The sequence below is a fragment of the Ostrea edulis genome, chromosome 9, assembly GCF_947568905.1.
Source record: "Ostrea edulis chromosome 9, xbOstEdul1.1, whole genome shotgun sequence".
In the NCBI taxonomy this organism is placed as follows: Eukaryota; Metazoa; Mollusca; class Bivalvia; order Ostreida; family Ostreidae; genus Ostrea; species Ostrea edulis.
The window spans coordinates 7,287,684-7,314,529 of NC_079172.1; the positions used below are offsets into that span (position 1 = coordinate 7,287,684).

Genomic DNA, 26,846 nt, shown 5'->3' on the forward strand with positions numbered 1-26,846 from the left:
ACAAATTGTATGTGCATTTGATTAACAAATTGTATGTGCATTTGATTAACAAATTGAATGTGCATTTGATTAACAAACTGTATGTGCATTTGATTAACAAACTGTATGTGCATTTGTATGTGCATTTGATTAACAAATTGAATGTGCATTTGATTAACAAATTGTATGTGCATTTGATTAACAAATTGAATGTGCATTTGTATGTGCATTTGATTAACAAATTGTATGTGTATTATGACTGTGATATTATATGTACATTTTCTTTTTTTCTGGAAGGTATTACCCAAGTGGAAATCACAAGACAGTTTGCCAGAAGTCAATGCCACAGACAGTATTCCACAATCCTTCCAACAAATGTATGTCCTGCATTCGACAGGGAATTTGCTTGAGCTTAAGTTCCTGTCTGTTTGTTTTGTGCTTTATGAATAAATGAATTTTGTGCAATTTAATTACAAATATAAATAGAAAATGATTTGAGCGAATTTTCAACTGAATCAATGTTTAAATAGAACATACCAATTAAAATTGTTAATCTTTGGTATATAAAATTAACATACATTTTCAACAAATGTCAATTATCTAAAAAAAAAAAAAAAAATTTTTTTTAAATTTTTTATTTCTAAATGTTTGCATTTTAGTGCCGAGCAACTACAGCTTGAATTTGACAACGATCATCGTCCAGCCTCACCCTATCATCACATCAAAGGAAAATTCTACAATCTTGACAGGTAATTTATCCTACTTACATATTTCTGGAGAATGTGTAAATTGTTTTAAGATTAAGTGTTTCTTTACCATTATGATACCATTTAATCAACAAGTTAGTTTACTGCTGTAAGTTTTAAAAAATTTCAATTTTAATGTTTAAATTTTGACAAATTGAGATTTTTGTGTCGCCTGCGTTACGCAGTGGTGACATATAGGGATCACTATCCGTCGTCTTGCGTCGTCACAAAAAATTTCTGTCACAGTTTTCTCAAGAACCACATGGGGCAACTCCCTGATATTTGGCACAGAGCATCACTGTGGCCAACTGTATTGTGTAAGACATTTTCGAATCTGTCGCTTATCAACTTCCTGTTTTGCCGGGACTTAGAATTTTTTACAGCAAAAAAATTTCTGTCACAGTTTTCTCAAGAACCACATGGGGCAACTCCCTGATATTTGGCACAGAGCATCACTGTGGCCAACTGTATTGTGTAAGACATTTTCGAATCTGTCGCTTATCAACTTCCTGTTTGCCGGGACTTAGAATTTTTTACAGCAAAAAAATTTCTGTCACAGTTTTCTCAAGAACCACATGGGGCAACTCCCTGATATTTGGCACAGAGCATCACTGTGGCCAACTGTATTGTGTAAGACATTTTCGAATCTGTTGCTTATCAACTTCCTGTTTGCCGGGACTTAGAATTTTTTACAGCAAAAAAAATTTTTGTCACAGTTTTCTCAAGAACCACATGGGGCAACTCCCTGATATTTGGCACAGAGCATCACTGTGGCCAACTGTATTGTGTAAGACATTTTCGAATCTGTCGCTTATCAACTTCCTGTTTGCCGGGACTTAGAATTTTTTAAAGCAAAAAAATTTTTGTCACAGTTTTCTCAAGAACCACATGGGGCAACTCCCTGATATTTGGCACAGAGCATCACTGTGCCCAACTGTATTGTGTAAGACATTTTCGAATCTGTCGCTTATCAACTTCCTGTTTGCCGGGACTTAGAATTTTTTACAGCAAAAAAATTTTTGTCACAGTTTTCTCAAGAACCACATGGGGCAACTCCCTGATATTTGGCACAGAGCATCACTGTGGCCAACTGTATTGTGTAAGACATTTTCGAATCTGTCGCTTATCAACTTCCTGTTTGCCGGGACTTAGAATTTTTTACAGCAAAAAAATTTTTGTCACAGTTTTCTCAAGAACCACATGGGGCAACTCCCTGATATTTGGCACAGAGCATCACTGTGGCCAACTGTATTGTGTAAGACATTTTCGAATCTGTTGCTTATCAACTTCCTGTTTGCCGGGACTTAGAATTTTTTACAGCAAAAAAATTTTTGTCACAGTTTTCTCAAGAACCACATGGGGCAACTCCCTGATATTTGGCACAGAGCATCACTGTGGCCAACTGTATTGTGTGAGACATTTTCGAATCTGTCGCTTATCAACTTCCTGTTTAGTGACAAAAACCATTTCAATAATTTACTTTTTCAACATTATACGTGATATATTACATATAGAATGAACTAGCAGGCGACACATGTCTTCCGGGGAAGACTTAATACTGCGTTGTTAAACCTTAAAGGTGCTGTCCTATTTCCAATAATGAATTCTAACTATTTATTAACTATTTATGATTGAATCAAACAGAGTTTGGGGGATACTTCATTCATGTGTTAACCCGTGTATCATCTGGAAAATTCACTGATTACAGTCTTTAGAAATCGTCTTCTCAAAACATATCTTAATGTTGCAAATTTCATCAGATACCCAAATAGTAAACTTCAGAGGAATACACTAATTCACTAAATTTCAAGAGTGCATTTTTAAAATCTGCTGTGAAAGGTTTTTCATTTAATCATTTTTATTATGAATATATGAAGTAGAAAAAAATTAGCAGGCCATGTTGAAATTTCCCATTATGCAGTATAATTTCAAATGGATATGAGGAGAAATGGAACTGGAGGAAGTATTCTGTAAAGTCCCATTAATTTATTTCAAAATATTTACATTTTTGCAGTTCATACCCTCATGTATTCTTAAAATAGAAATAATTAAGAGGAGAAACTTGCATTAATGATGATCAGGGAAAGGGGTCTGCGTTGAGGAAAAATTGTGGTCACAATTGGTTCATGTTCAGGATAAATGTCTGAATGTGCTTAAATATCTAGACTTCAACAGATGTAAATTTAAAGTTTGTAATCTTCCTTTCCAGATTCATGACTCATTTAAGTGTTAGCAGTGTAACCTCTCACCCCACCACATCATTACCCATCATGCTTCAGGAGGCTGAGGAAGTGGAGACTGTTGCCCAGGAAGGTGGAGTCATCAACGAAGCTTTCCATGGGGTATGTACACGTGTCATTGGCCACAAATCTTGTACCATCCCACTTCAATGAATTGGATAATTTTGTAAGAAAACACACTTTGTAATACATGGACTTGTAGGTATTGTGATATTGGTGTTTGTTTTGTCCTGTAGATCACTGTGACGGTGTTAGGGGGGATACCAGGAAGCCACAAAGACCAGTTGTGTGACACATTGCTGTATCTTACAGAGAGTCAGATAAGGTTAGAGACAAAGCCTGCTTAACGCACAGATCCATCAGCAAGTGGTGGATTTCTGTTAAACATGTAACATTTGATACAGTGGTGTAAACCTGATCAATAATTCATCAGGGCTTTCAAAAGTAGCCGGTAGCCGGCGGATTTCCGCCGCCTATAGTAACATTAGGTGCCGGCTACTTTAGTGACAAAAATGTATGTCCAATGAAAAAAACTTTTATAAAACTTTAAACATCTTCCAAACTTTAGTAGACTCAGAAATCGCGGCCGTATCAACCAGGATGTAAAAACGTGTTTACTTGCGCTAAATTTAGTTCAGGTAAATACCGGGACCTGATTGGTCGTCTGTTGGTGTAGAAAATAATACGTCAATTGCAATAGTCGGAAAGCCTCGGATTTACCCAATTCGTGACAACACAGACGAGAAGTTCCGAAAGATAACAACAAGTCCTGAACGTAAAAATCAATGATGTTGACGGAATGAAGAGAACAAATACCCTGTTCAGTTTCGGTTTAAAAAGGCCAGAAGTGAAAGTGACACGAGTATAATATCAATCAACAATTTTAAAGCGAAAACAGAATTTAATCAGGAAAGATTTCAGACTTGCTATTCTTTTTAATTTGCAAATGCCCATGTGGTATTAAATAAAAACGAAAGTAGAATTTTTCAGCACAAATTCGCTATGTTACCAACAAATCTGTAGCTGTTAACTTGAATTTGTGAAAAAATAAAATTATAGGTCATTTAAATGTTATATACTTATTAATTTGTAATAAAGATTGTTTGGGTTTTATTTAAAAAAATATTGGGGTGAGCAAAACATGCAGTTTAGTTCATTTCAACAATACTTTCTGCATGTAGAAACTTTCTTACAAAACAATTCAGTCTTATAAACTTTCAGTACAAATGTAGAAATAAAAGTGAAAGTTTCTGTTCAAGCAAAGACACTTAAAAATTAATTGATACAGCATTGCAAAAAATAATTACATGTAGTTATCTTGATGCACTTTATTTTTCATTTTGCATCAAAATTAGTACTTTGCAATGTTGAATTTTTTAAGTCTTTGCATGAACAGAAAATTTCACGTATAAAACAATAAATTCATGGCAAAAGTAAAAATTTCAGGCAAAAAAATGACAATTTCAAAGCTGCATTTAAGTGCCAGGAAACCGCCAGAATGCAGGATTTTGCGTCATTTACCCCAGACCCCCGGCCGTAAGGGCGCCAAGCATTGGATCGCCTTCTACTTTTTCATTTCAGCCTCCTACTTTTAAATTTGTTGAAAGCCCTGATTCATAAGTTTTGGGATAGATATATGAAATTGCCTTGTATAAAATCGTGATATTAACTTTAATGCTAGATTAGATTTTAAACCCTTTCAAAGAAAATTCTTAATATACTAGTATTCAATATTTGAGGAGTTGAAACAAACTAGAGCCTCCAAAACATTGTCCATAGACATGGGTGAATCAATGAATTGCCTATGTTTGGAGGGTTATATTTGTTAAGTTTTCTTTTTAGCTCACTGCTTAAAGCTCAAGTGAGGTTTTTTGAACACCTGTTGTCTGTCTATCCATCCATTTTTTCACATTTTTGACTTCTTCTCCCAGAGCTACTAGACCAATTTCAACCAAACTTGGCAAAAAGCATCCTTGGGCGAAGAGGATTCAAGTTTGATCATGTAAAGGGCAACACCATTCTCCAAGAGGAGATAATAGCAAAATACTGAGAATATGCTGACAAACTTTAAAAGTCTTCTTCTCCAGAACCAGCAGGCCAATTTCAATCAAACTTTGCACAAAGCATCTCTAGGTGAAAGGGATTCAAATTTGTTCAAGGAACATGCCCCCTTGAAAGGGGAGAAAAAAATATTCTCAAGAACCACTGGGCCAGAAGAGTTGAAATATACATAAAAGCTTCCTGACATAAGAGTAGATTCAAGTTTGTTCAAATCATGGTCTCTCTGGATAAAAACTTTATATGCTAATATATAGGGAAAATCTTTGGAAATCTTCTTCTCAAGTACCGCTTGACCAGAAAAGTTGAAAGTTACATGAAAACTTCCTGACATAAGAGTATTTAAGTTTGTTCAAATCATGATTACTAGGGTAGGGTGGGGCCACAATAGGGGATCAAAGTTTTACATTCTGATATATGGGAAAAATATGTCTTGAGCTATTTATATTTTGTGTTTAGATTCTTTGATAAGACCTTTCGTGTGATGCAATGATGTGTGATCTTGTGACTGTGACCTGGAAGTTTGACCTACTTTTATTAAACATCTTGCCTATTCAGTATGTCCTGAACTATTTAAGGTAGATCTTCCATATTTTGTATATATATATATATATATATATATATTTTTATGGCAAGACCTTTCATTTTATTTCATATCATGACCTTTGACATTGTGACATTCAACTTGGAGTTCAATATACTTTAAAGAAAACTTAACCTATTAAATATATCCGGAACTATTTTAGGTAGGGCTTTCATATTTTGTATATAGATTCTTTATGGCAAGACCTTGTGACACAATGGTGTTTGATCTTTTGACATTGGAGGTTGACCATGACCTTGGAGTTGGACCTATGTTTGAAAATCTGACCTATTCAATGTTTCCTGAAATATTTAAGGTAGAGCTTTCATATTTTGTAAATAAATTTCATCTGGCAAAATCTTTTAATTTCATCAAGTTTGACCTTGTGACCTTGGAGTTGGACCTACTTTTTAGGTCACCTGAATTCATTCAGGTGACCTATTGCTATCTGTTTTTGTCCGTCGTCGTGCGTCGTGCGACATGCGTCGTGCGTTAACATTTGAACATTTTCAGCTTCTTCTCTGAAACCCCTGAACCAATTTCAACCAATTTTGGCATATAGCATCTGTGGGTGGAGGGGAACAAAAATTGTGAAATTCGTGGTCCCTGCTCCCCTGGGGCCTGAGGGGTGGGGCAAAAACCATCAAAATGAGTGTAATTTTAAAAAATCTTCTTCTTTACTCCTGGACATCAAGAAGCCAAACTGTGGGCATAATTATAATGAGCGTTGAGCCCTCTACCAAAATTGTGAAATTCATGGCCCCTGGGGCAGGGGTTCTTGTGTTAGGGTGGGGCTCTATTGGTCATATAGTGAAAGTGTAGAAATTCTTTGAAAATCTTCTTTTCTGTCTCTGGGTATTAAGTAGACAAACTAATAGCATGGTAATGATGAGCAAGGATGCCTCTTTATACCCCCTGCAACAAGTTGTGGGGGGGGTATACTGGAATTGGGTTGTCCGTCTGTAGACGCAATGGTTTCCGGGCTCTAAAGCATTATCCTTTCCACCTTCCCTCACCATATCATATATATGGACTACCCATGGGATGAAGATGTTCCCTATGGATTTTGGGGTCAAAAGGTCAAAGGTCAAGCGCACTGGACATTGAAGTAGCAATATGGTTTCCGGGCTCTAAAGCGTTATCCTTTCCACCTACAGTCACCATATCAAACATATGGACTACCCATGGGATGAAGATGTTCCCTATTGATTTTGGGGTCAAAGGTCAAGCGCACTGGACATTGAAGTAGCAATATGGTTTCCGGGCTCGAAAGCGTTATCCTTTCCACCTACAGTCACCATATCATATATATGGACTACCCATGGGATGAAGATGATCCCTATCGATTTTGGGGTCAAAAGGTCAAAGGTCACGTGCACTGGACATTGAAGTAGCAATATGGTTTCCGGGCTCTAAAGCGTTATCCTTTCCACCTACAGTCACCATATCATACATATGGACTACCCATGGGATGAAGATGTTCCCTATGGATTTTGGGGTCAAAAGGTCAAAGGTCATGTGCACTGGACATCGAAGTAGCAACACTCAGAAAAGAGGTAGTTTGCACCCTTCGGGAGATTGGGGTAAGCGGGGGGTATTCTTAGTGAGCATTGCTCACAGTACCTCTTGTTAAAAATTGTGAAATCCATGGCCCCTGGATCAGGGGTTCTGGTGCTAGGGTGGGGCTCTATAAGTCATATAGTGAAAATGCATTATTTCTTTGAAAATCTTCTTCTCTGTCCTTGGGTATTAAGTAGACAAACCAATACCATGGTTATGATGAGCAAGGATGCCTCTTTCAAAATTGTGAAATTCATGGCCCCTGGGTCAGGGGTTCTGGTATTAGGGTGGGGCCCTATTGATCATATAGTGAAAATGCATTTTATTTCTTTGAAAATCTTCTCTGCTGCTGGGTATTAAGTAGACAAACTAATAGTATGATGATGATGATCAGGGATGCTTCTTTCAAAACTGAAATTTATGGCCCCTGGGTCAGGGGTTCTGGTGCAAAGGCGGGGCTGACCACATAGCTATTCAATGTTTCTTCCATCCAAAAGTAAAATTCTTATATTTAAACACAAACCTAATTCAAACATTGGAAGGTTGTTACATGATACTCAGGTGACCTATAAGGCCCCTGGGCCTCTTGTTAAAAATCTGACCTATTCATTATGTCCTGAACTATTTAAGGTAGATCTTTCATATTTTGTATATAGATTCTTTATGGCAAGACCTTTCATTTCATACTACATGACCTCTGACCTTGTGACCTTTGAATTTTAACTACAGGTGACTCGAGATGGCTCGAACTTCAATCTCTCAAAGTTCTCGGTCTCTCGAAGTGAAATCATGGTCCTGATTTTTTCTCTCTATATAATAAAGCAAATTTACTATTGATCTCGAATGTTCAATCTCTCGAAGTTCTTGATCTCTCGAAGTGAAATTGGGTCCCGTAAAACACATTTCATTGTTTTTCACTCTCGATCTCTCGAAGTGGTGGTAGCGTATACCCACCATTACCAAAGCGTGTAATAATTTCCACTTGGGCCTTACCTGGATTTTGTTGAATGCTGGAGGGGTAATTAGGGGTTACCTAGGTGAAACATCCCTGGTGCTTTTTTGGTGGAGGTGACACACTTGAGTATATAATTGGCTAATTGGTCAGTTTACACCTTGCACTGGGGTTTGAGTCCTGATGATTAAAATTATATATAATCTGACTATGAATAAAATCTATACTTTGTTTTGACGAGACAAAGAGAGAGTAAGTTTTATACATAATTTAGAGATCTACAGACTGTTAAATTTCAGAATCTCGAGTTTGTTCTTTGTGTAGAGTTACTCTAAAACATCGTTTTACTCATTCGGGTAAAGCGACATAACATTGTGCTCTATTTAGTTTGCGATAGTAAAGCGTCATCAGAACTTGGTTTTGTATGCCTATCTAAGCATGATTAAAGAACAAATAAATACATAAACTTTGAAATATTTTTTTTAATGCAAAATAAGGTTTTTTATTTTGATATCAAAGTACCTGACGAATATGAAGGAAAACATGTCAAAACTATATCATATGATCTTGTTGGTATACATTTCCGGTTACTGTAAAATCTGAACCATACCGGTGGACCTTCATACATGCCAACTTTTAAAAATCCCCATGGGGGATTTTGCGCACGACGACCTTTTTTCAAAGCTCAAAATTCACGACATTTTACCATGAAAATAAATATTTGTCTTTCCAAATAAAATACCAATCAAATCATTGTAAATGTATCATATATTAACACAACATCAAGTGTGTTTGACCATCAACTATATAAAAAAAAACTTTGAAAAATATACATAAATATTTTATTAAAATCATCTATTCAGCAAAAAATCCTCTCCAACAACAAGTCACATACATATTATCAAATAATACTTAAAGTTGCATCCTTTTACACCATACAATAAACATTGGCTGGTCTACACATCAAAATTTAAATTAAAACACATGCATTTAGGTACGACTACAAAGGCGATCTTCCTTGTCTGTATACATGGGCTTGCAGAGTCTGGTGGAATAATCTGCATTGCAACCAGAAAAGGAGTCTGCTATGAAGTTTGCGAACAAAACCTTTGCACCCATGACATCTGAAATAATTACCAGGAAAAAAACACATCAAAATATACGATTTTACTTGTAAATTATGGCTACTTGCTAAACATAAAATTCAGTACAGACTTGTGCGAATTACGCATCACAAAGTCTATTTATTAAATACTACACTATATAGACTATATAATACATCGCTGTAGATGGATAGATTTGGATAGCCTATATTATTATAGTTGGAAAAAATATATATTTGACGTACCTTATTGCAAATTTTGGATTCTGTCAGCGAGAGGCAAAAATCGGGAATGTCCGATTGTTTGGTGGTGACACTATCATCATTGTCATTCACGTTTGTGTAAAGAATATGTCAATTTGAAATCCGTCTTCCCGATTAATTACTATCAAAACATGCTTCGCACTGTCCAATAAGCACCCCGACACAGGCAGACCAGGTAAATTACACCACCCCGATACCATTACGACACAGGTAAACAGCAATGGCTGACTATTGTCCCGATTTCTGATTGGCCAGTTCAGAAATGACGCTGGATTTCAAATTCCGGTTGGAAATGGGGGTTTGTTGTCGTAAAATGGGAGATATTTTTAGAAAATCGGGATTTCAGGGTATTTTTGCAATCTTGATCGGGATATTGGGATTTGCCTTTTCAGTTGCTTCAAATCGGGAGAATCCCGTACAAATCGGGAAAGTTGGCATGTATGGACCTTCAATTTCCGAATTTCGATCTCGAACTCTCGATTTCTCAAAGTTTTATCAAGGTCCCTTGAACTTCGAGTTATCGAGAGTCACCTGTACTTATTAAAAAAAATAACAACATATCTTTGGAACAATCCAAGGTAAGGCTTTTATATTTTGTATATAGATTTTTTATAACAAGACTTTGTGATACACTTGTGTTTGATTTTGTGACCTTGACCTAGTTTTAAGAACCCTGACCTAATCAATATCCCATATCCTATTCAATGTAGAGTTTTCATATTTTGTATATAGATTTACTATGGCAAGATCTTTTATTCATATCATTATATATGACCTTGTGACCTTGGACTTATCCAGAACAGCAAGGTCATGTTAGTCATTGGTGTTTAGGCATCTTTGTTTTAAATGAATTCATTCTCAGTTATGTCATGATCCTTTGGGGCTAGGTTGGGGCCACAGTATGGGATCCAATTTTTTTATTGGGAATAAAGATTGATAGAAAATTTGAAATCACAACAGCTGAACAACGGCAAGACCAAGGTGAATCAGGTGAGCGATATGGCCCATGGGCCTCTTGTTTGACATTTCTCCTTTTAGTAATTACAGACTGTCTGTATTTATTGTTTTACAGATGGACAGTATTAAAACAGACATTTGGAAAAACAAAGTCCCTTATCAATGGTGAATTACAGGACACACTGTCTAAAATGTGGAGTGCAATGAGACGAAGACTCCGATCAGCGGAGATCAGTAACAGGCTGCTACTAATCACCCCAGGGTAACTGTAGTATTAAACAACTTCCAGACATGCATTAGTTACAACCACTGATTGTCATATTGCATGATAAAGCTCTATTTTCCTCACGATGGTCAGTGCCATTCATAAATTTGTTGACAGGAAATTTTACAGCATCAAATACCATGCTCATGATTATGCATTGAGAAAGCATACAAATTAATATCCATGATTAGAAATGGCAGGTTGGTAAGGTATCAAAGTACTTTTCCCCCTGATTATCATCACTGCCATTTCTGCAAAAAATCATAAAATAATGCCATAAATTGTAAGTGAGGTTCCAGGGGCAGTAAATCATCTACTGAAGCTTAATAAAGCCTTGACACTTATGTATTGTCACGTTTCTGAAGACAGTATACGGGTGTATTGTATATTGTGTTTTTTATTTTTAGGTATACAAATATTATAGATGTATTATGTGCCATTTTGAATCATCCCAATCCAGATGTTCAGCAGCATGTACGCATCGGTAAGAATTTGTTATCAGATGAATATGGAAGATTACCGTTAAAACGGATAAAATCAATTCAGAAAATTCTTCAGCCTTTTATAGATAATGAATGACAAACTTGTGACTTTCATGCTTCCAGGTTCTGTGACCATTTGCATAGATCCCTTCGTGTCATTCATTGAACATAGGTAAGATGCATCAAGATCTAACAAGTCTGCAAAGGTTTACATAGATTATTTGGGGGGGGGGGGGGGGGCATTTTTGTGCTATGAACATGTGTTTTGAGAAAGAACAATGATGTGATTATTTAACTTTTCTAGATTAACATTTCCCAACTTACTGGACCAATGTGCTCAAGGCTTTGTGAATAACATTCTGATTACGTCTGCTACCTCCATACAACAGGTAAAACTTACTTACTGTGTATATATATATATATATATATATCCAGGTGCATGTGTATGGTTAATGTACATACATGTATATATCCAGGTAGATCTGTTACCGCCATACAACAGGTAAAACTTACTTACTGTATGTATGTATAGATAAGATAAGATATGCCCTCTGGGCCCAAAATTGGAATAAACTTATCTTATCATATACATGTATATATATATCCAGGTACATGTGTGTGGTTAATGTACAAACATGTATATATCCAGGTACATCTGCTACCGCCATACAACAGGTAAAACTTACTTACTGTGTATATATATATACTGTACATGTATATCCAGGTACATGTATGTGCAATATGTAATGTACATGTTTTATATCTACAATCAAGATGATGCAGAAGCCATTTTTGTAAATATTAAAAGTACTCCACATTACATTACAGAACTCTAGTCTGGAGGTAATTCAGACCTTGTTACGCAGTGTGAATTCTGATGTTGCTTTTTTCCTGGCTGAGAAGGGAAACGTGAAGAGGTAACACAAGCCTGTACTTTTCAGAAAGTGTGAAGTTAGTCTTAAGTTTCTCTCATTTGAAAGAGCCACATCCACTTCCTGCAATGATCAAACAAATGAAATGATACTTGTTCAGTATGAAGAAATATGTAACATTTTTAAATTGAAAAGATTATGTTGATCCGATTTTCCATTTTTGAAGAATTTAGTTTTTAATGTGATTTTTAGGAGCATGGATGTTGATGCCATTTTGTCTGAGACAGCATTCATGGAGAACAAGAAAGTGAGAGCCAGAGAGATGCTTAGTCCAGGATGGTGAGTAGACTGTAGGTCACCATTGTCACACAGAAATCAAGTCTGACATACATTATGTAATTAGTGAATAATTTATATGTCCAGTAAGGAAGGTCATCACTCTCAGACGATAGCCTAATTAATGTAGGTCTGTGGGGAAGTTCTTTTGCTATATTAAGTATATGGATTTTGTTAAAACATGTTTTATTGAAAATACTTGAAATGATTGGCCAACATCTGGCCTTGCCTGTACATACATGTAGCTTTCAGTGCTTACAAGTTTTACCTGTAATCAGTATGTGACCAAAGTCATCTGATCACATAGTGATATTACAGATGGTGTTTTTTTGTCATAGAAGAGTAAAAAATTACCCAGATATACTTCTGTATCACTTGTGCATTGTTTGCTTAGGTCTCAGGGACTGAACAGGACACCTCTCTCATTCACCATACAGGACACAGAGTTGACATTCTCACAACCTCTAGTGAGGAACTTGTTCATCAACAAGCTCAGGGGTAGGCAATTAAAAAATTGTTCACTTTAAAAGATTCGTTGTTTTTCAATATATATCATATACTATATGTATGCATATATACTATATATTTCGGATTGAAATCTATTTTGAATGTAAGCTCTGTTACTTTGCAGAATATTTCTACTTGATTTAGTGCTATAAACCTGTTCTTATTTAATATAGAACTGAGAGGCCTGTTGACCCATTACCCTTTCTCGGGCAACATCTTTATGGTACAGGGACAAGTATCTTTTACTGGTATGTTGTCTACCATTATAAAACGGAACTTTTTATCAGTAAACTGTTGGTACATGTAATATTAATTTTATGCTGATTTGTCACTGTTGTGCTTGTGATGACTTTAAACAGACTCAGAAGATTTGATGGATGTCCTATATATAGTAAAATCTGATCAACTGACAGTGACCAAACACGCAGATAACTCTGTCGCTAATGGTGATGGCCTGCATCTCTCTAGAAACAAGTTCTGTCTGGTTGTCAGTGGACACAAGTTACAGGTCACCCAGATCAAGGACTGGCTTCGTTCTTGTGGGAGACAGGTGGGTACTGGTTCAGTAGAGAGGATTTCAGTGGTAATCAGTAATTGTACATGTTCTTGTGTATGATGTGTGTATTGTAGATTCTTTTACATTGTACATGGCATATTTTGTTTTTGACCATAGAAACCAGAGATGAAGAAACTCGTGACAAAAAAGGACCTCACCAAGGATGAAATTAAGAAGATACATGTAAGACTGCTAGCATTGTGTGTTTGTTGAAAGTATATTTTATTCAAAATCAGGAAAATATTGAATGATTTTTTAACCCTGGGCTTTTAGATTTTATGTTGACTGTCTGTTTATGTGGAAAATGAAATGAATTTTGAATTGATAGCTTCCTGTGTGAAATTAATGATTTTGTAATTTTCTTGTCATGGTCTGACAAAATCACTGAAGTTGAAGTCAGTATCAAATATCAAGGTGATTTCAAAGCCAATAGATGATGTAATGGAGATGAGTTATCTCAACTGATTGCCAAATATTAAACTTTTATTAGTTACTAGAATGGACCCTGTGAACATGAAATATCACAAATGTCATAGGCCTATCTACTTTAACATTACATTTATTTCAGAGGATAAGTGAAAAGGAATTTTCTGAACCCCCTTTTATGTGAATAGAATTTCAGATGTACAATAATAATAGAAATTGTAAATTGTGCAATTGTAATAACATAGAAAATGAAACTCACTTCCTATGGTTGTGTAAATGTTATGAACAAGAAAGAGAATCTCTTTACAATAATTATTAATGTTACATAACTTTGATTATAAGCTGATCAATGATGACAATATTAGGTCAAGGTTATTATTGAATTCCAAGTCCTATAGTGTATTGAAATGCCTGTCTAAATTTATTGAAGATTTGTCAAATAAAGGAATTTCCTTAAAGCAACTGATTCCAATATGAGTACATAATTTATCATGAGAAAGTCCTGTGACTATTCCTATATATATATGAATTATGACTCCATATACTTTTCCTATATACCTATTATCATTCCTTTATCTCATGTACACCTTATATGCAGATTGTGTAATTAGCTGCAGAACTGTAGCTCTCAGAAAAAATTATGTTGACAGACCGGTCTGGTCTGTCAATAACTATTACACAAGAACCAGGAATATGTCGACAGCAAAAACAGGGAGATAGAGGAACATAATGACAAAGTCAGGAAGAATGCCAGCCAGTTTGTGGATCTGTTTGCCTGAGATTTGAAGGACAGACCGGTCTGTCAACATAATTTTTTTGGAGAGCTACAGTTCTGCAGCAAATCGTGTACTGTACTGTGGAATTAATAGAATTCGTGGTGGCTCAATTTTCGTGGAATTTGTGGATACCCCTCACCCACGAATTTACATCCTCAACGAATAAAGACAACTAGTATACAAGAATCTTACAAATATATAAATCCACGAAATTACGTCCCCACGAACCTGAAAAATTCAGCAATCCACGAAAATTGGCCCCCACGAATTTAAATGATTCTACAGTAACATAATATAATTTTGTCTGGTGCCATATATTCATGCATTCAAATCACTGATTGTATTTTGAATATTATTGTTTCTATGGTATAATCTATAATATGTGCCTTTACCAGTAATTGTTATTATGCTTGTGCAAATAAATCATTGTCATTATCATGTACAAGCATAATGTAGGTGTTTGTAATTTTTCAGAAACAGCATCATTTGGACACATTGCCTGCTGGATGGTTCTACAATGGAACTCAGTTTGTCAGTTTTGATGGAGAAAAGCAGGACCTTCATCCAAGTAAATCAAGCATGAAAAGTTCACAAATACTGTCAAATCATGAATTTATGGGGTAGGGGGCTCCAAATTTTTGTTGGTTTCGTCAACTCCATATACAGGAGAACGGGATCTAGCCTTAATAGAAAGACAGTTCTTCAACCACTAAATCAAAACCACAAACAAAATGAGTGATTCAGTGTTAAATGTACAAGTAATCAATGAAAAAAGGCATATCCAGTCTGTTCTGGTGTCTTCTTATGGCAGCTGCATGCATTCCAGTGGGTAACATTGTGCTTCATGCAGAGTAGAAAATACGACACTTTTATTTCCCCCCAAAAAAGAATTTGACAAAATTTAGGTGGCTCAGTACCTTCCATTTTATCACAAACATATCAAAGTATGCTGTTTAGATTAATTCTCTGAACTAACCAGATAGAAAGAAAGGAACATGTGAATGATGTGTATTCATACGAATATGACATTTCTTTTAGAAAAAAAATTGATGATAAGTTATTCCTCTTTCTATCTTTTGCATCATCTTCAAGGTGTCCATTGTAATTTCAGGTTTGGAGACTTTTATCCAGGAATATGTCGACAGCATAAACAGGGAGATAGAGGACCACAATGATAAAGTCAGGAAGAATGCCGGCCAGTTTGTGGATCTGTTTGCCTGAGATTTGAAGGACTGTGGATGTTGTGTTCATTATTGATCATAAGCCAAACATTCCCATAGTGCATACGTCTGTGATAGATCTGATGTGATGGTGTGGCTGAAGACGGAGATCTGATGTGATGGTGTGGCTGAAGACGGAGATCTGATGTGATGTTTCTTCTTGTATGATTTTGACTCGGTTTGCTTCGGAGATTTTGAATGTTGTTCATTGATCTTTAAGTCTTGAGTGCTGTATGTGAGATTACATGTTTATATGTTACACAAACGGTGTAATCAGTGATTTTTCAGAGTTTATTTTTTGCCATTGTATTGCATGCATCTGTTGATTATTATGTATTTATTATGCTGTTGTTGTACTACATCTATCTAATGCATTGTGCTGTTATGGAAAACCCACAAAAATCAATAAAGACAAAAACCCTTTTAAAATAATTCAGAGAACAACTTCACCAAAAAAAAAAACCTTTTAAAATACAACCAATAGTGGCACTGGTCTTTGCATGGAATGCCATGAATTTTCATATCCCAACAGACAAATTTAGGGTGGGGTGTATATTGGTTTCACTCTATCCATCTGTTTGCCTGTACATCCATAGATGTGTTTTGTTCAAAGATTTTCACTTACTTGTGAAAATGTTGTAAATCTGTGCATTTGCTATTTCCAGATTGACTTGTTCAATTCTGAGAACGTTATGGGTTGTGGAGCTTCAGATTAGCATAAATTCGATTAAAGATAATGTCTCTAATTATTTGAAGATATCATCAATTCATTTGATGCATGCAACAATTCAATTAAATATTTCTTCAAATAATCAATGATATCTTCCATTCTAAATTATTGCATGCATTAGTTGAATTGTTGATATAGCATTAATTATTCTGCTGAATTTATGCACACAATATTAAATTGAATTGTTGTTTTCTTCAAATGAATTGATGATATCAACAATTGAATTGATGTGCACTATAATTCAATTGAAGAGAGCAAAATAATTCAGTTATTGTGTTCATCAATTCAATTAATGTGCAAAATAAGTGAATTATTGCTCTCTTTATATCATTAATTGATGCACACAAGTATTTTAGAGAGAGCAATTATTTAATTCAACATATATCTGCAACTGAAGTAATGATTTGTGTAATTGAATTGTTGCTCTCTTTAAAAGAATTGATGCACATATTTTATGTAATTTGTTTTTTAAAAAATAATAAATAATTTAATTAAGGTATCTTTAAATTAATTAAAGAGATCATCAAATCATTTATGCTAATCTCTAAATTAATTTTTGCAAGCAATACAAGTTCCACCACATTGATGCACGCATCGATTCAATTGATGAGAGCAATGATTGAGTCATCGTTACTAGCCACGGTTACTGAGTCCAGTAGTACCTACCCTATGTGTAAACAGAGACAATAGGCACAGTTACCGAGTCCAGTAGTACCTACCCTACGGAGACAATTGGCACAGTTACTGAGTCCAGTAGTACCTACCCTACGTGTAAACAGAGACAATAGCCACATTTACTGAGTCCAGTAGTACTTACCCTACGTGTAATCAGAGACAATAGGCACGGTTACTGAGTCCAGTAGTACCTACCCTACATGTAAACAGAGACAATAGGCACGGTTACTGAGTCCAGTAGTACCTACCCTACATGTAAACAGAGACAATAGGCACGGTTACTGAGTCCAGTAGTACCTACCCTACATGTAAACAGAGACAATAGGCACAGTTACTGAGTCCAGTAGTACCTACCCTACATGTAAACAGAGACAATAGGCACAGTTACTGAGTCCAGTAGTACTTACCCTACATGTAAACAGAGACAATAGGCACGGTTACTGAGTCCAGTAGTACCTACCCTACATGTAAACAGAGACAATAGGCGTGGCTTGCGATGATGTAATTGAATTGATGCATGCATCAAATCAATTGTTCCTTTCATCAGTTAATGTACGTACTCATCATTCAATAGATGAGAGCTATAATTAGATTGATATATGATCAATTCAATTGATGAAAGCAATGATTGATGCACACATCAGTTAAATCATCATGTCTCTCTTATCGTACATCCATGAGACAATAAATTTGGGGGGGGTTGGGGTTTGGTTCCATTCAGACAGGTCTAGTTTGGTGTTTAAATTTTTTTAATACTTGAAATACTAGTATCACATACACATATATATCCGTCCAAAAAACGAGAGGTTGTGATTTAATTTCAAACATTCTTTTTGTTCTTTGATCTTTGACTGCTCTTTAAAAATAAGATGCAGTGAGAAAAAGTTGTTTCAGTTCAGTGTTCTTGTTTGTTTATTTTTGCATAATGCTAGTTTACCTGAGACACCTCAGAGCGTTGTGTCGAAAATGAAATGATTATATTTATTGCATTGTATTCCCTGATTGAATGAAATAAAGTGCACAAAAACTTGCTTTATGTTATCTGGTGGTTTTTGTTTTTCGGTTGTTGTTTTTTTGTGTGACAAGATATATAATGGGCTAGGTTTGATGACTTGATCTTTGACCCCACTTTAGATAGCATTTACTTTTAACTTGAAATGAAAGAACTATAGAATTAAGTGATTTAATGTTGTGGATAATTCTTGTGACAGACCTTTCCATTGGTATGTCCTTTAATATTAAAACATAATAAATGAAAATATAACTATCAGCAATGATCTTGTCTATTCCCTTTAGTTGTAATAGCTCAATGTTGACTACTGAACAGTAGGTCATGGGTTCAAGTCCAGCAGGAGTTTTAAATTTATTTCAGATTACATTTTACTAAAACTGCATTTTTGACTATTTTCAAAATGTGGTACACTGCCCACCTTAAATAAGTATACACTCACTAAAAGAAGTTATTTGCGCATGTAAAATATGGGTTACATCATTGATCGAGATTTTTCATTGCAAAATACATAACTCTTGCATACAAATAGATTATGTCAGGCTTTTAACTTTTAATATCCTTATTTTTTATTAAAATACTTCATTTTCTGAATTTTCTATAAAAAAAAAAAAGAGCTATTATGCAAATTAAGACTGGCAGTGGCGGATCTATTTCCATACGTTAACATTAAGCATACGTAGTATGACTGCCAACCACAAATATGATTGCTTCGCTCGTTATAACCAGGAACAAAGTGAAATGCGTGAAAAAGGCTCGAAGAAGAACGAATAGAGTTATGATCGACTTGTTTATAAAGCGCCATCTAGTGGTTCGCGCCAGATTTACGAAAAATGGCGCCAGCACCTGAAAACGACAGCCGAACAGATGATCAAGACGACACGATAGGTTTGAAATTAAAAGCAAATTTGTTAACATTTAGAACTCTATTAGCTTCTTTGTGAACATTTGACCCACTGAGTTGATAATGGAAGTCTGAATTTTAGATGCGACTGTCGTGATGTTGACCAAATCAGCAAATGTAAACAATGATAATTTTCATCTCGCACACATTCCAAAACAATTTTTGTCAGATGCTCATTAAGACAGACGGACCAACAAATATTTAGGTCTGAATTGAAGTAAAAGGAAACTTTAGCTCACTAAAGGCTTGACATTCTGTACTACGTTATCTGAGTCCTTGAATGACTACTCTCTATTAGGCCTAACAGTTTTCTCGAAGTTGAAGATGAAGAAAAGCCTAGACTATAATTATGATCATTAAAATTTCCCTTGTAGATGATGAAAATTATTGTAGTCAATCATATTCAGGGATTGAAATTAATTTATTTATGATTAATTTAGTTCAAAATTTTCGGTGACATTTGAATGTCAACTCTCTGTCCCTCGGTGATTAACTTCAAAATTATTTTAAAAGAAAAAAATTGTGATGAATGAATAAAATAACTTTAGAGAATGAAATTACTTCAGTAAAATGAAAACATTTTCATTTTTGAACAGCTTGCCAGTGAAATTAATCAAAGGAATCGCGTTTTTTTAAGGTCTTGATTTTAAGGGCCTGGGGGGGGGGGGGGGGGGGGGATTGCTGGAGTTTAGGAAAAATGTTTCATATAAAGAAATAGGGAAAAAACCAATCCAGAGTGCTTTAAGGTATAATTGGTCTCCCTCTGACTTTCAATTTGGTCAAAGCTTACCTCATTCAAATAAGCGGAGGCCAAAAAATTAGGTTTACTTAAGAATTTTGAAGCAAAGATTTTAATTTGTGGGCCTGTGAAGAAGATTTGTGAATGATTAGGCTACCCTGTTTGATTTGTTTTCATTGTTTGGGAATTTCAAAGCAAAAATTGGGAGAAATACCTGCTTTTTAGCATTGGGAATGGGGCCTTATTTCAGCCCCCTACAGTCCTTAAAAAAATCCCTGGCAATGTAATTTTAAATCTGTACATTTTTACATTTACCTGTCACCAACGGGTCATTTTAGGGTATGGCACGGTTCATTTTGCACATCTGTGTGTACCTTGTGAGTCAGTAAAAAACTACTACTACACTTTAAAGGATTCAAATCTGACATCAATCGTGAAACTCATGCCCCCAAGGATTAGAAGAAGTCTTTTATGTCAAAGTAAAACTTAACATGGATAATTTTTTAGGCACAAAACAAGATGTGAATAGTACTAATAAGGCACTGATAACCAGAACTTAATACACACATTCACCCATCATAGAATGGGTGTATAATAATATGGTGCTGTATGCCTGTGTCTGTTTTCTGTTCATCCATCAGCAGGGATTAAACTTGACCAAAAAATCATGGTAGCCAGCTGGGTCCCTAAAAATCAGATTGTGGTTGCCCAGGTTAAAAATCGGTTGCCCAGATGAAAATTGATGCAACAGAAAGTAAACAATGTCAAATGTTAATTCATACATCAATAAAAGAATGTGATTGTATACAATTTAAACATTCTCTATTTCTCTCTCTATGTTCAGAAGCCTTTCAAAAACAGCACTCTCTTCTTCGTGTATTTCTATGCTGGACGGACTTTTCTTGTTTAGTAATACTGTCCAACTTGTAACTTTAACAACCATCAATAAATGATCTTGGTTTTCCCAAACTAGTCTCGCTGCAATATTTACGACACAAGGTACATACTAGCTGCAATAATGTAGCCCTATCCAATTTTTTTTTATTCTGACGTTTTCGGGATAGGGCTACAATTCCATAGGATCTCCGTAATGGTGCAAAATAATTTTATGAATAATCGATAATAAACTCTGTGTATTAGTCCCAAATGTTGTTTACACCAAAAGGAGTACCAACTTTGTGCTCGGGCATGTCTAATAAAGGTGTTTTTCATTAAATATAATGTACAGCATGCAAAATTCTTCGACTGCTCCGCCATGCTTGTTATCGCGAGATCTCGTAGGTGGATCTAATGAAAGCCTAAACATTGACAATCAGCGCGAAAATGTAGTTACTCGAGCCACTTCGACAAAGAAAGGAAAATCATATTGTTGCAGAAAGAATTTACACTCTGCTGTTCGGTTTTTAACTTGATATTTAATTCAAACCTTTTCAATACCGACGAAATAGCTTTCGCCTCCATACTTGTCCATTGATGTAAATACTACCTTATATGGCATATGCAAATGACTTGACAATCGGAAGTTGAAACTTCAGTACATCAAACATGGCGCACAAATATGAATCGAGGAATTGGAATTTATCGAAATTGTTGAAAACGGTAGAATAGAGCCTCTTAAATCTAAAGTTGCAGGTTGTAAATTTATATATTGACTAAGAAACATAGAATATCATTTTATTTACGTAAAGAAAGTCAAGAAATGTTTAGAATGAGCGCAAATGTTGCGGGAGTGAATCACTCCCGCATTTGCACCATTACGGTGATCCTAAGGAGTTGTAGCCCTCTCCCTAAAAAAAAATCAAAAAAAAAATCAGAGAGGGCTACATTATTGCAGCTAGGTACATACCATTCCATTATTGGAATCTATCAGCCACTCTAGATCAGTTGTCCACGATATCTGAAACTTCCTTGTTTGTTTCGTATTGTCGAAACTTCTGAGATAAGCCTTTAAATCTTCCGAATTTGCTTTTCTCTTCTCCGACTTCTTCGCACCTTGTATATATCGCCACATGTTTAATTGTCATTTAGTAACTTGGAAACAATCAAATATCCTGTGTGTAAATTGCTGAATTAAAGCGTTTAAATGCACTGATTTTGTAATTGAACTCAAAGCAGAAAAACATATTTAAATCAAACCTCCAGTAAACGGAAAATATTGATGGGCAACTGAAATAATGAATCTGCTCGCCCAGTCAAATTTTCTGTGAATGGCGACTGGGCGAGCGTTAATTTAATCCCTGCATCAGTACATTGTGAGTTGGATGAAAGATGTGCTAATATTACAGGCCTTGTGAGAAGGATAAAAGATGGGCTAATATTACAGGTTTTGTGAGAAGGATAAAAGATGTGCTAATATTACAGGTCTTGTGAGAAGGATAAAAGATGGGCTAATATTAAAGACCTGAAGAAAAACAGACACAGTACACATGTTCCTCATAGTGAGAGGAAGTAACTGTAGCTCACAGACCAGAAAATTACAGATCAACCCTTCATAAAAACCCTTGATTTATGGCACAGGTTTTCTGCACATAGTTCAGGTCTTCATTTGAAATACTGGTCAAACAAATGGAAATACATACAGCAATGTTTTGCTTTCTCTTACAAAAATGAGTCTGTAAAAATCACAAAAATAGTGAGAAATTAAAACATTTGATCCAGACTGATGTATTCAACATATATATGTCTTAACATTGTCATCATGTATTGGTTTTTCTGACAAGATTTGGTCAATTTTGTAGAAGATAAAAGTTGTATACACATGATATAGATATTGTATTTCTTTTTTTCTGTAGTAGCTGACCAGGGATTAGCAAAATCTCGTTCTCGTAGAGAAAAGAAAGATAAAGGTGGAAGATTTGCAGCCCTTGAAAAGTTAAAGAAAGCTAAGCAGTCAGGGGAGAAGCACAAATATGATGTAAGTTAGGGGAATTTTACTAAGACAGATGATGTAAAGTTTACAGCTGAAATAAATTGTTTGGAACCAGTATGAATTAAAGTTTTTAAATGTACTTGATCCTTAAACATTAGGAAAATGTCTTTGGTTTTTGTTTTAGGTTGAGGAGGAAAAGAATGTATATGATGTTGTTAATGAAGACGAGTATTCCGAGATTGTTCGCCAGCGTCAGGATGATGACTGGATTGTAGATGATGGTGAGGATAAACTTTACCATTTGAACATGTTTGTGTTTGAAGTCTTCACCAGTCTTCGCGCTTAATGATTTTTACCATAAGCCCATCGGACAAGTAAGAGTCAAAATTGGGTAGCCTAAATAAAATTTTACTAGCCCAAATGCTATGCAAAAATGATTCAACTCAAGTTTGAACATTTGTATCATTAAGTATTACAATACAAGTTTAAGACAAGAGTTCAAGCCCTTTTTCAACGTCATATTCTTAAGAATCCTCCAATGTTATTAATTCTTCTAGTTCTTCATTAACACTCATCCTAAGCCTTTATGTTTCATTGTATTTATTGCTCTCTGCAAATAAATTCAACATATATAAAAGAGTTTAACATAAAGCAACACTCTTATCACTCGTCCTAAAGCTGAAATGTTGCCATACCCAGGATCTATATGTTGGGGGTGCATTTTTCAACTCGACTGCGTCCATTTTGACACAGCAAAGTCTACTCATAAGTTGATTGGACAATTTTCAATTCCATTGGCCAATCAGTTGCAGTGTTATTAAAAACAATGTGTGCTATAATATTAGAACCGTATCAAACTGAAACAGACCTGGAATAAATCGAACATCGAATCGAGACCACTGCATTGCGATTGGGCTGCACCTCGATGGATCGTTTCACCCTTAATGATCAAAGGCATCAATAGGTGCCGTAAATAATTGGTGCTCTGTCTTTTAAAACAATACTTTGGATACAGTAGAAATGAAAAATGAAGAATTCAAACACAACTCTCTGAAATGTTTTTGCATGAAGATGGGTGTCTAACGTATCCATACCAGTCGTTTATGGCAAAAGAAAATGTACGTGTAATAGTGTATGCCAACAACACGGAAGTTGGACAACATGCCAATTCATTCTGCATGATTTTTCTTTTACTTAATAAAATGTGTTGGGAAAAAATTCATAGGTATTTCTTAACCCTAAGGGGGTGTCTGACAAAATCAAATGACAAGCGCAGTGTACTCAGCAATGACTCCGTAAAACACTTGCTGGTTGCTGTCTCATTATTTCTTTAGCTCAAGAAAATTTATGTTTAAAGTTTCACATTAACATTTAATTAAAGGATATTCATAAACTTCAGAGGAACTAACTTTTAGTGGTAAATTAATTTTCTAACCTAACTTTGTTTATTTTAGCACGTGACAAGGCATTGTGTACATATTCTAGAATGGTAGCATACGAGGTTAAGAATATTCAGATCCAACTAATTTTAATTTGGCTGTTTCCTGATAATTTAATTGTATTGACATATTATAAGTGTCACATTTTCCACAATTTTGCGTTATTGTAGTAATTTTCTTGACATCAAAAACTATGTCTCTGAGTGAAACCTTGAAAAAAAAGATCAAAATCCCGTCACGGTATATAATACGCACCCATTTCTCACTCCTAAAAATACTTGGAATAAGGTGTGTATTATATTTGGCAAAATACAGTAATTAATTTGCTTTACCTTAGGCTAAATTAACCAAGGATGAGAAGAGAATAAGTAAATTGGACACCTGGCTTGCAGAGATGAGACTGTCATTTGTACATAACACAAATCTAATCATTTCTTACATTTCTGCCCTTGATTTATAGTAAATGGGTTTTTGTATCGAGTTGAAAGTCCCAGTATTGTTATCGATAAGATTCAGTGAAACAGTGTAGGTTCATTACAGACAATACATTGATTATTTGAAAATACAACAGTAATGTCTTGCATGTAAACAATAAGATCTACTTTCATTTTGGACAGATGGAGCCGGTTATGTGGAAGATGGACGAGAGATTTTTGACGATGACCTCAATGAAGACCCAACAGTCTCCAAAGGGAGTAAGTTTGGGTATTCACCCTGTAAAATTCCCATTTTACTGTTCATTTGTGAAATGAGTCGCTGTTACATCAAAGATTTTTAATTTAATAATAATTCCATTTGTTCGGACTGGCTTTAATAGACACTTTGATCCATCTGTGTGATGAAGGCCTGTACAAATGATGCTATTCTAATATGACCTGTTTATTAAACAGAGAAAGAGGATAAAAAGAAGAGCAAGAATCCTAACATTGTGAGACCAGGGACCAAGCCTAAGACAACCATTAAATCCATGTTTGCTGCTCAGACCTCGACTGGAGGGTCCAAACTCAAATCAGAGGTACTAAGATAAACAGGTCGATGAAAGTGAAGTTGAAATCTTGTCAACAGTTCTGAACTGTGTTTACTGCCTATACCTTACTACATGTATGTGGTATTGCACACACTTCTAACAGACTCAGTGATTGGGATAAGCACGCGCCCTGCGCCATAGTCGCATTAAATAAAAAAATGGCGCATAGAATATTGAAACACTGCGCTGTTGTGGCGCACATCGTCGATATACCTAATTTGAGCTTTTCCCCACTGACTTCGTAGATATCGAACTTTTCAACTTTTGAGCTGATCCCCCAATTAATCTATATCGCTTAAGTGCTTGAAAAATTTCTATCGCTGTTAATGCTTTAGTAATAGTACAACTTTACGTTCTTTTTAAAAGCGCAAGTATGACTTAGATTTCCTCAGTGTCTAATCAAACAGTAAAAAGTTATCTGATTGGTTAATACCGTTAAATTGCAATTTTAATGCGCACGGACTGGAGATGCCACGGAAAAAAATTCTTAAGCCTGACAAAGGGCAAACTGAATTTAATTTTTGCCTTAATGATTAGCCAGTCCTGGCAGTAGGAGCAGAAGGAGACGATGACGTGGACAATCACGATGAGAATCCTTACTTTAACAAAACGTAAATTTAACACAAATAATAAAAGTAAAGTTATCTATGGCATTGCAATCTGTCAGTAGTGTTTAGATTATAATTTACAGGTCTCTTGGACTTCGTCATTTTAAAATGTCTCATAAAAATTTCAATATGGCGCATTCATTTTAGAAATGTCACATTGACACTAGCTGGTAATGCGCCATTGTCACATTAAGCAATTTGCTTATCCCAATCACTGAACAGTACCATCAAACCATTCTCATTTTCAGAAGGATGTGTCGTTGGCTAATGATGATTTACTAGGGGATCTCATGGAGGAGCTTCACCAGGGGCCCTCAGAGGGAATGATGAAGCCTCTGCCCATCAAACTGAAGAAGAAAGGATTTTGTGCTACCAAGTCAGTTTTCCTTTTCTTTCTTGATGAAATTCCTTAGGCCACTCTCGGAATATAATTTTGAATGAGTCGGAATTACAGTGACATGGATAAATTTGGTGTCTGGTATTTAAAGTGGTAATTAGGGCCCCACCATATCCATATGGCGGGTGTTGTATAGTAATCACTCTGTCTATCCATATGTCTGATGGCACTTTCCATGGCACGCGGTAACTTTCTTGAGAAGATTTTCAGAAATGTCGTACATTATTCTTGGATTAGGCAGAAGACCCCTTTAGATTTGCTAGATTTATCGGCTCTTGTCTTTACAGACTTTATGGGACAACGAATTTTTTTTTATCAATAAGATAATAATTTTCCATGACATGCAATGACTTGAGAGTCCTTGAGAAGATTTTCATAGAATTGAAAGGTAATGCTTGCATTCCTATATTAATATCCTTGACTGTCCATCCATCAGCAGTTTCTTTGGCACACAATATTTCAAGTTTCCTAGGGAATATTTTTTACAAATTTTATACATAATACTTGGATCAGGCTGAGAAATACTCCTTTTGATTTTCAGATTTTTTGTGGGTCCTTTTCTAACTTA

At 35.4% G+C, this 26,846-nt stretch overlaps 2 protein-coding genes across 2 annotated transcripts in view; both read left to right on the plus strand.

Moving 5' to 3' along the window:
* LOC125658491 (dynein axonemal assembly factor 9-like) overlaps window positions 1-17,994 on the plus strand; it is a 72,553-nt gene extending 54,559 nt beyond the window's left edge. The window contains exons 24-39 of the mRNA XM_048889763.2: window positions 277-356; window positions 639-728; window positions 2,935-3,067; window positions 3,202-3,290; window positions 10,557-10,703; window positions 11,114-11,190; window positions 11,312-11,360; window positions 11,493-11,577; window positions 12,017-12,105; window positions 12,313-12,399; window positions 12,791-12,894; window positions 13,077-13,151; window positions 13,263-13,453; window positions 13,577-13,642; window positions 15,136-15,229; window positions 15,773-17,994. Coding sequence (XP_048745720.2) covers window positions 277-356; window positions 639-728; window positions 2,935-3,067; window positions 3,202-3,290; window positions 10,557-10,703; window positions 11,114-11,190; window positions 11,312-11,360; window positions 11,493-11,577; window positions 12,017-12,105; window positions 12,313-12,399; window positions 12,791-12,894; window positions 13,077-13,151; window positions 13,263-13,453; window positions 13,577-13,642; window positions 15,136-15,229; window positions 15,773-15,882 — 1,566 coding nt within the window. The 3' untranslated portion in view covers window positions 15,883-17,994. The remainder of the gene's footprint in view (window positions 1-276; window positions 357-638; window positions 729-2,934; window positions 3,068-3,201; window positions 3,291-10,556; window positions 10,704-11,113; window positions 11,191-11,311; window positions 11,361-11,492; window positions 11,578-12,016; window positions 12,106-12,312; window positions 12,400-12,790; window positions 12,895-13,076; window positions 13,152-13,262; window positions 13,454-13,576; window positions 13,643-15,135; window positions 15,230-15,772) is intronic.
* Window positions 17,995-19,109: 1,115 nt separating this feature from the next.
* The window catches only part of LOC125658489 (DNA polymerase alpha catalytic subunit-like), a 38,643-nt gene continuing 30,906 nt past the window's right edge, over window positions 19,110-26,846 (plus strand). Inside the window, exons 1-6 of the mRNA XM_056148393.1 lie at window positions 19,110-19,183; window positions 22,731-22,852; window positions 22,992-23,088; window positions 24,864-24,941; window positions 25,137-25,261; window positions 26,130-26,257. Of these exons, the coding sequence (XP_056004368.1) occupies window positions 19,129-19,183; window positions 22,731-22,852; window positions 22,992-23,088; window positions 24,864-24,941; window positions 25,137-25,261; window positions 26,130-26,257 (605 nt within the window). The 5' untranslated portion in view covers window positions 19,110-19,128. The remainder of the gene's footprint in view (window positions 19,184-22,730; window positions 22,853-22,991; window positions 23,089-24,863; window positions 24,942-25,136; window positions 25,262-26,129; window positions 26,258-26,846) is intronic.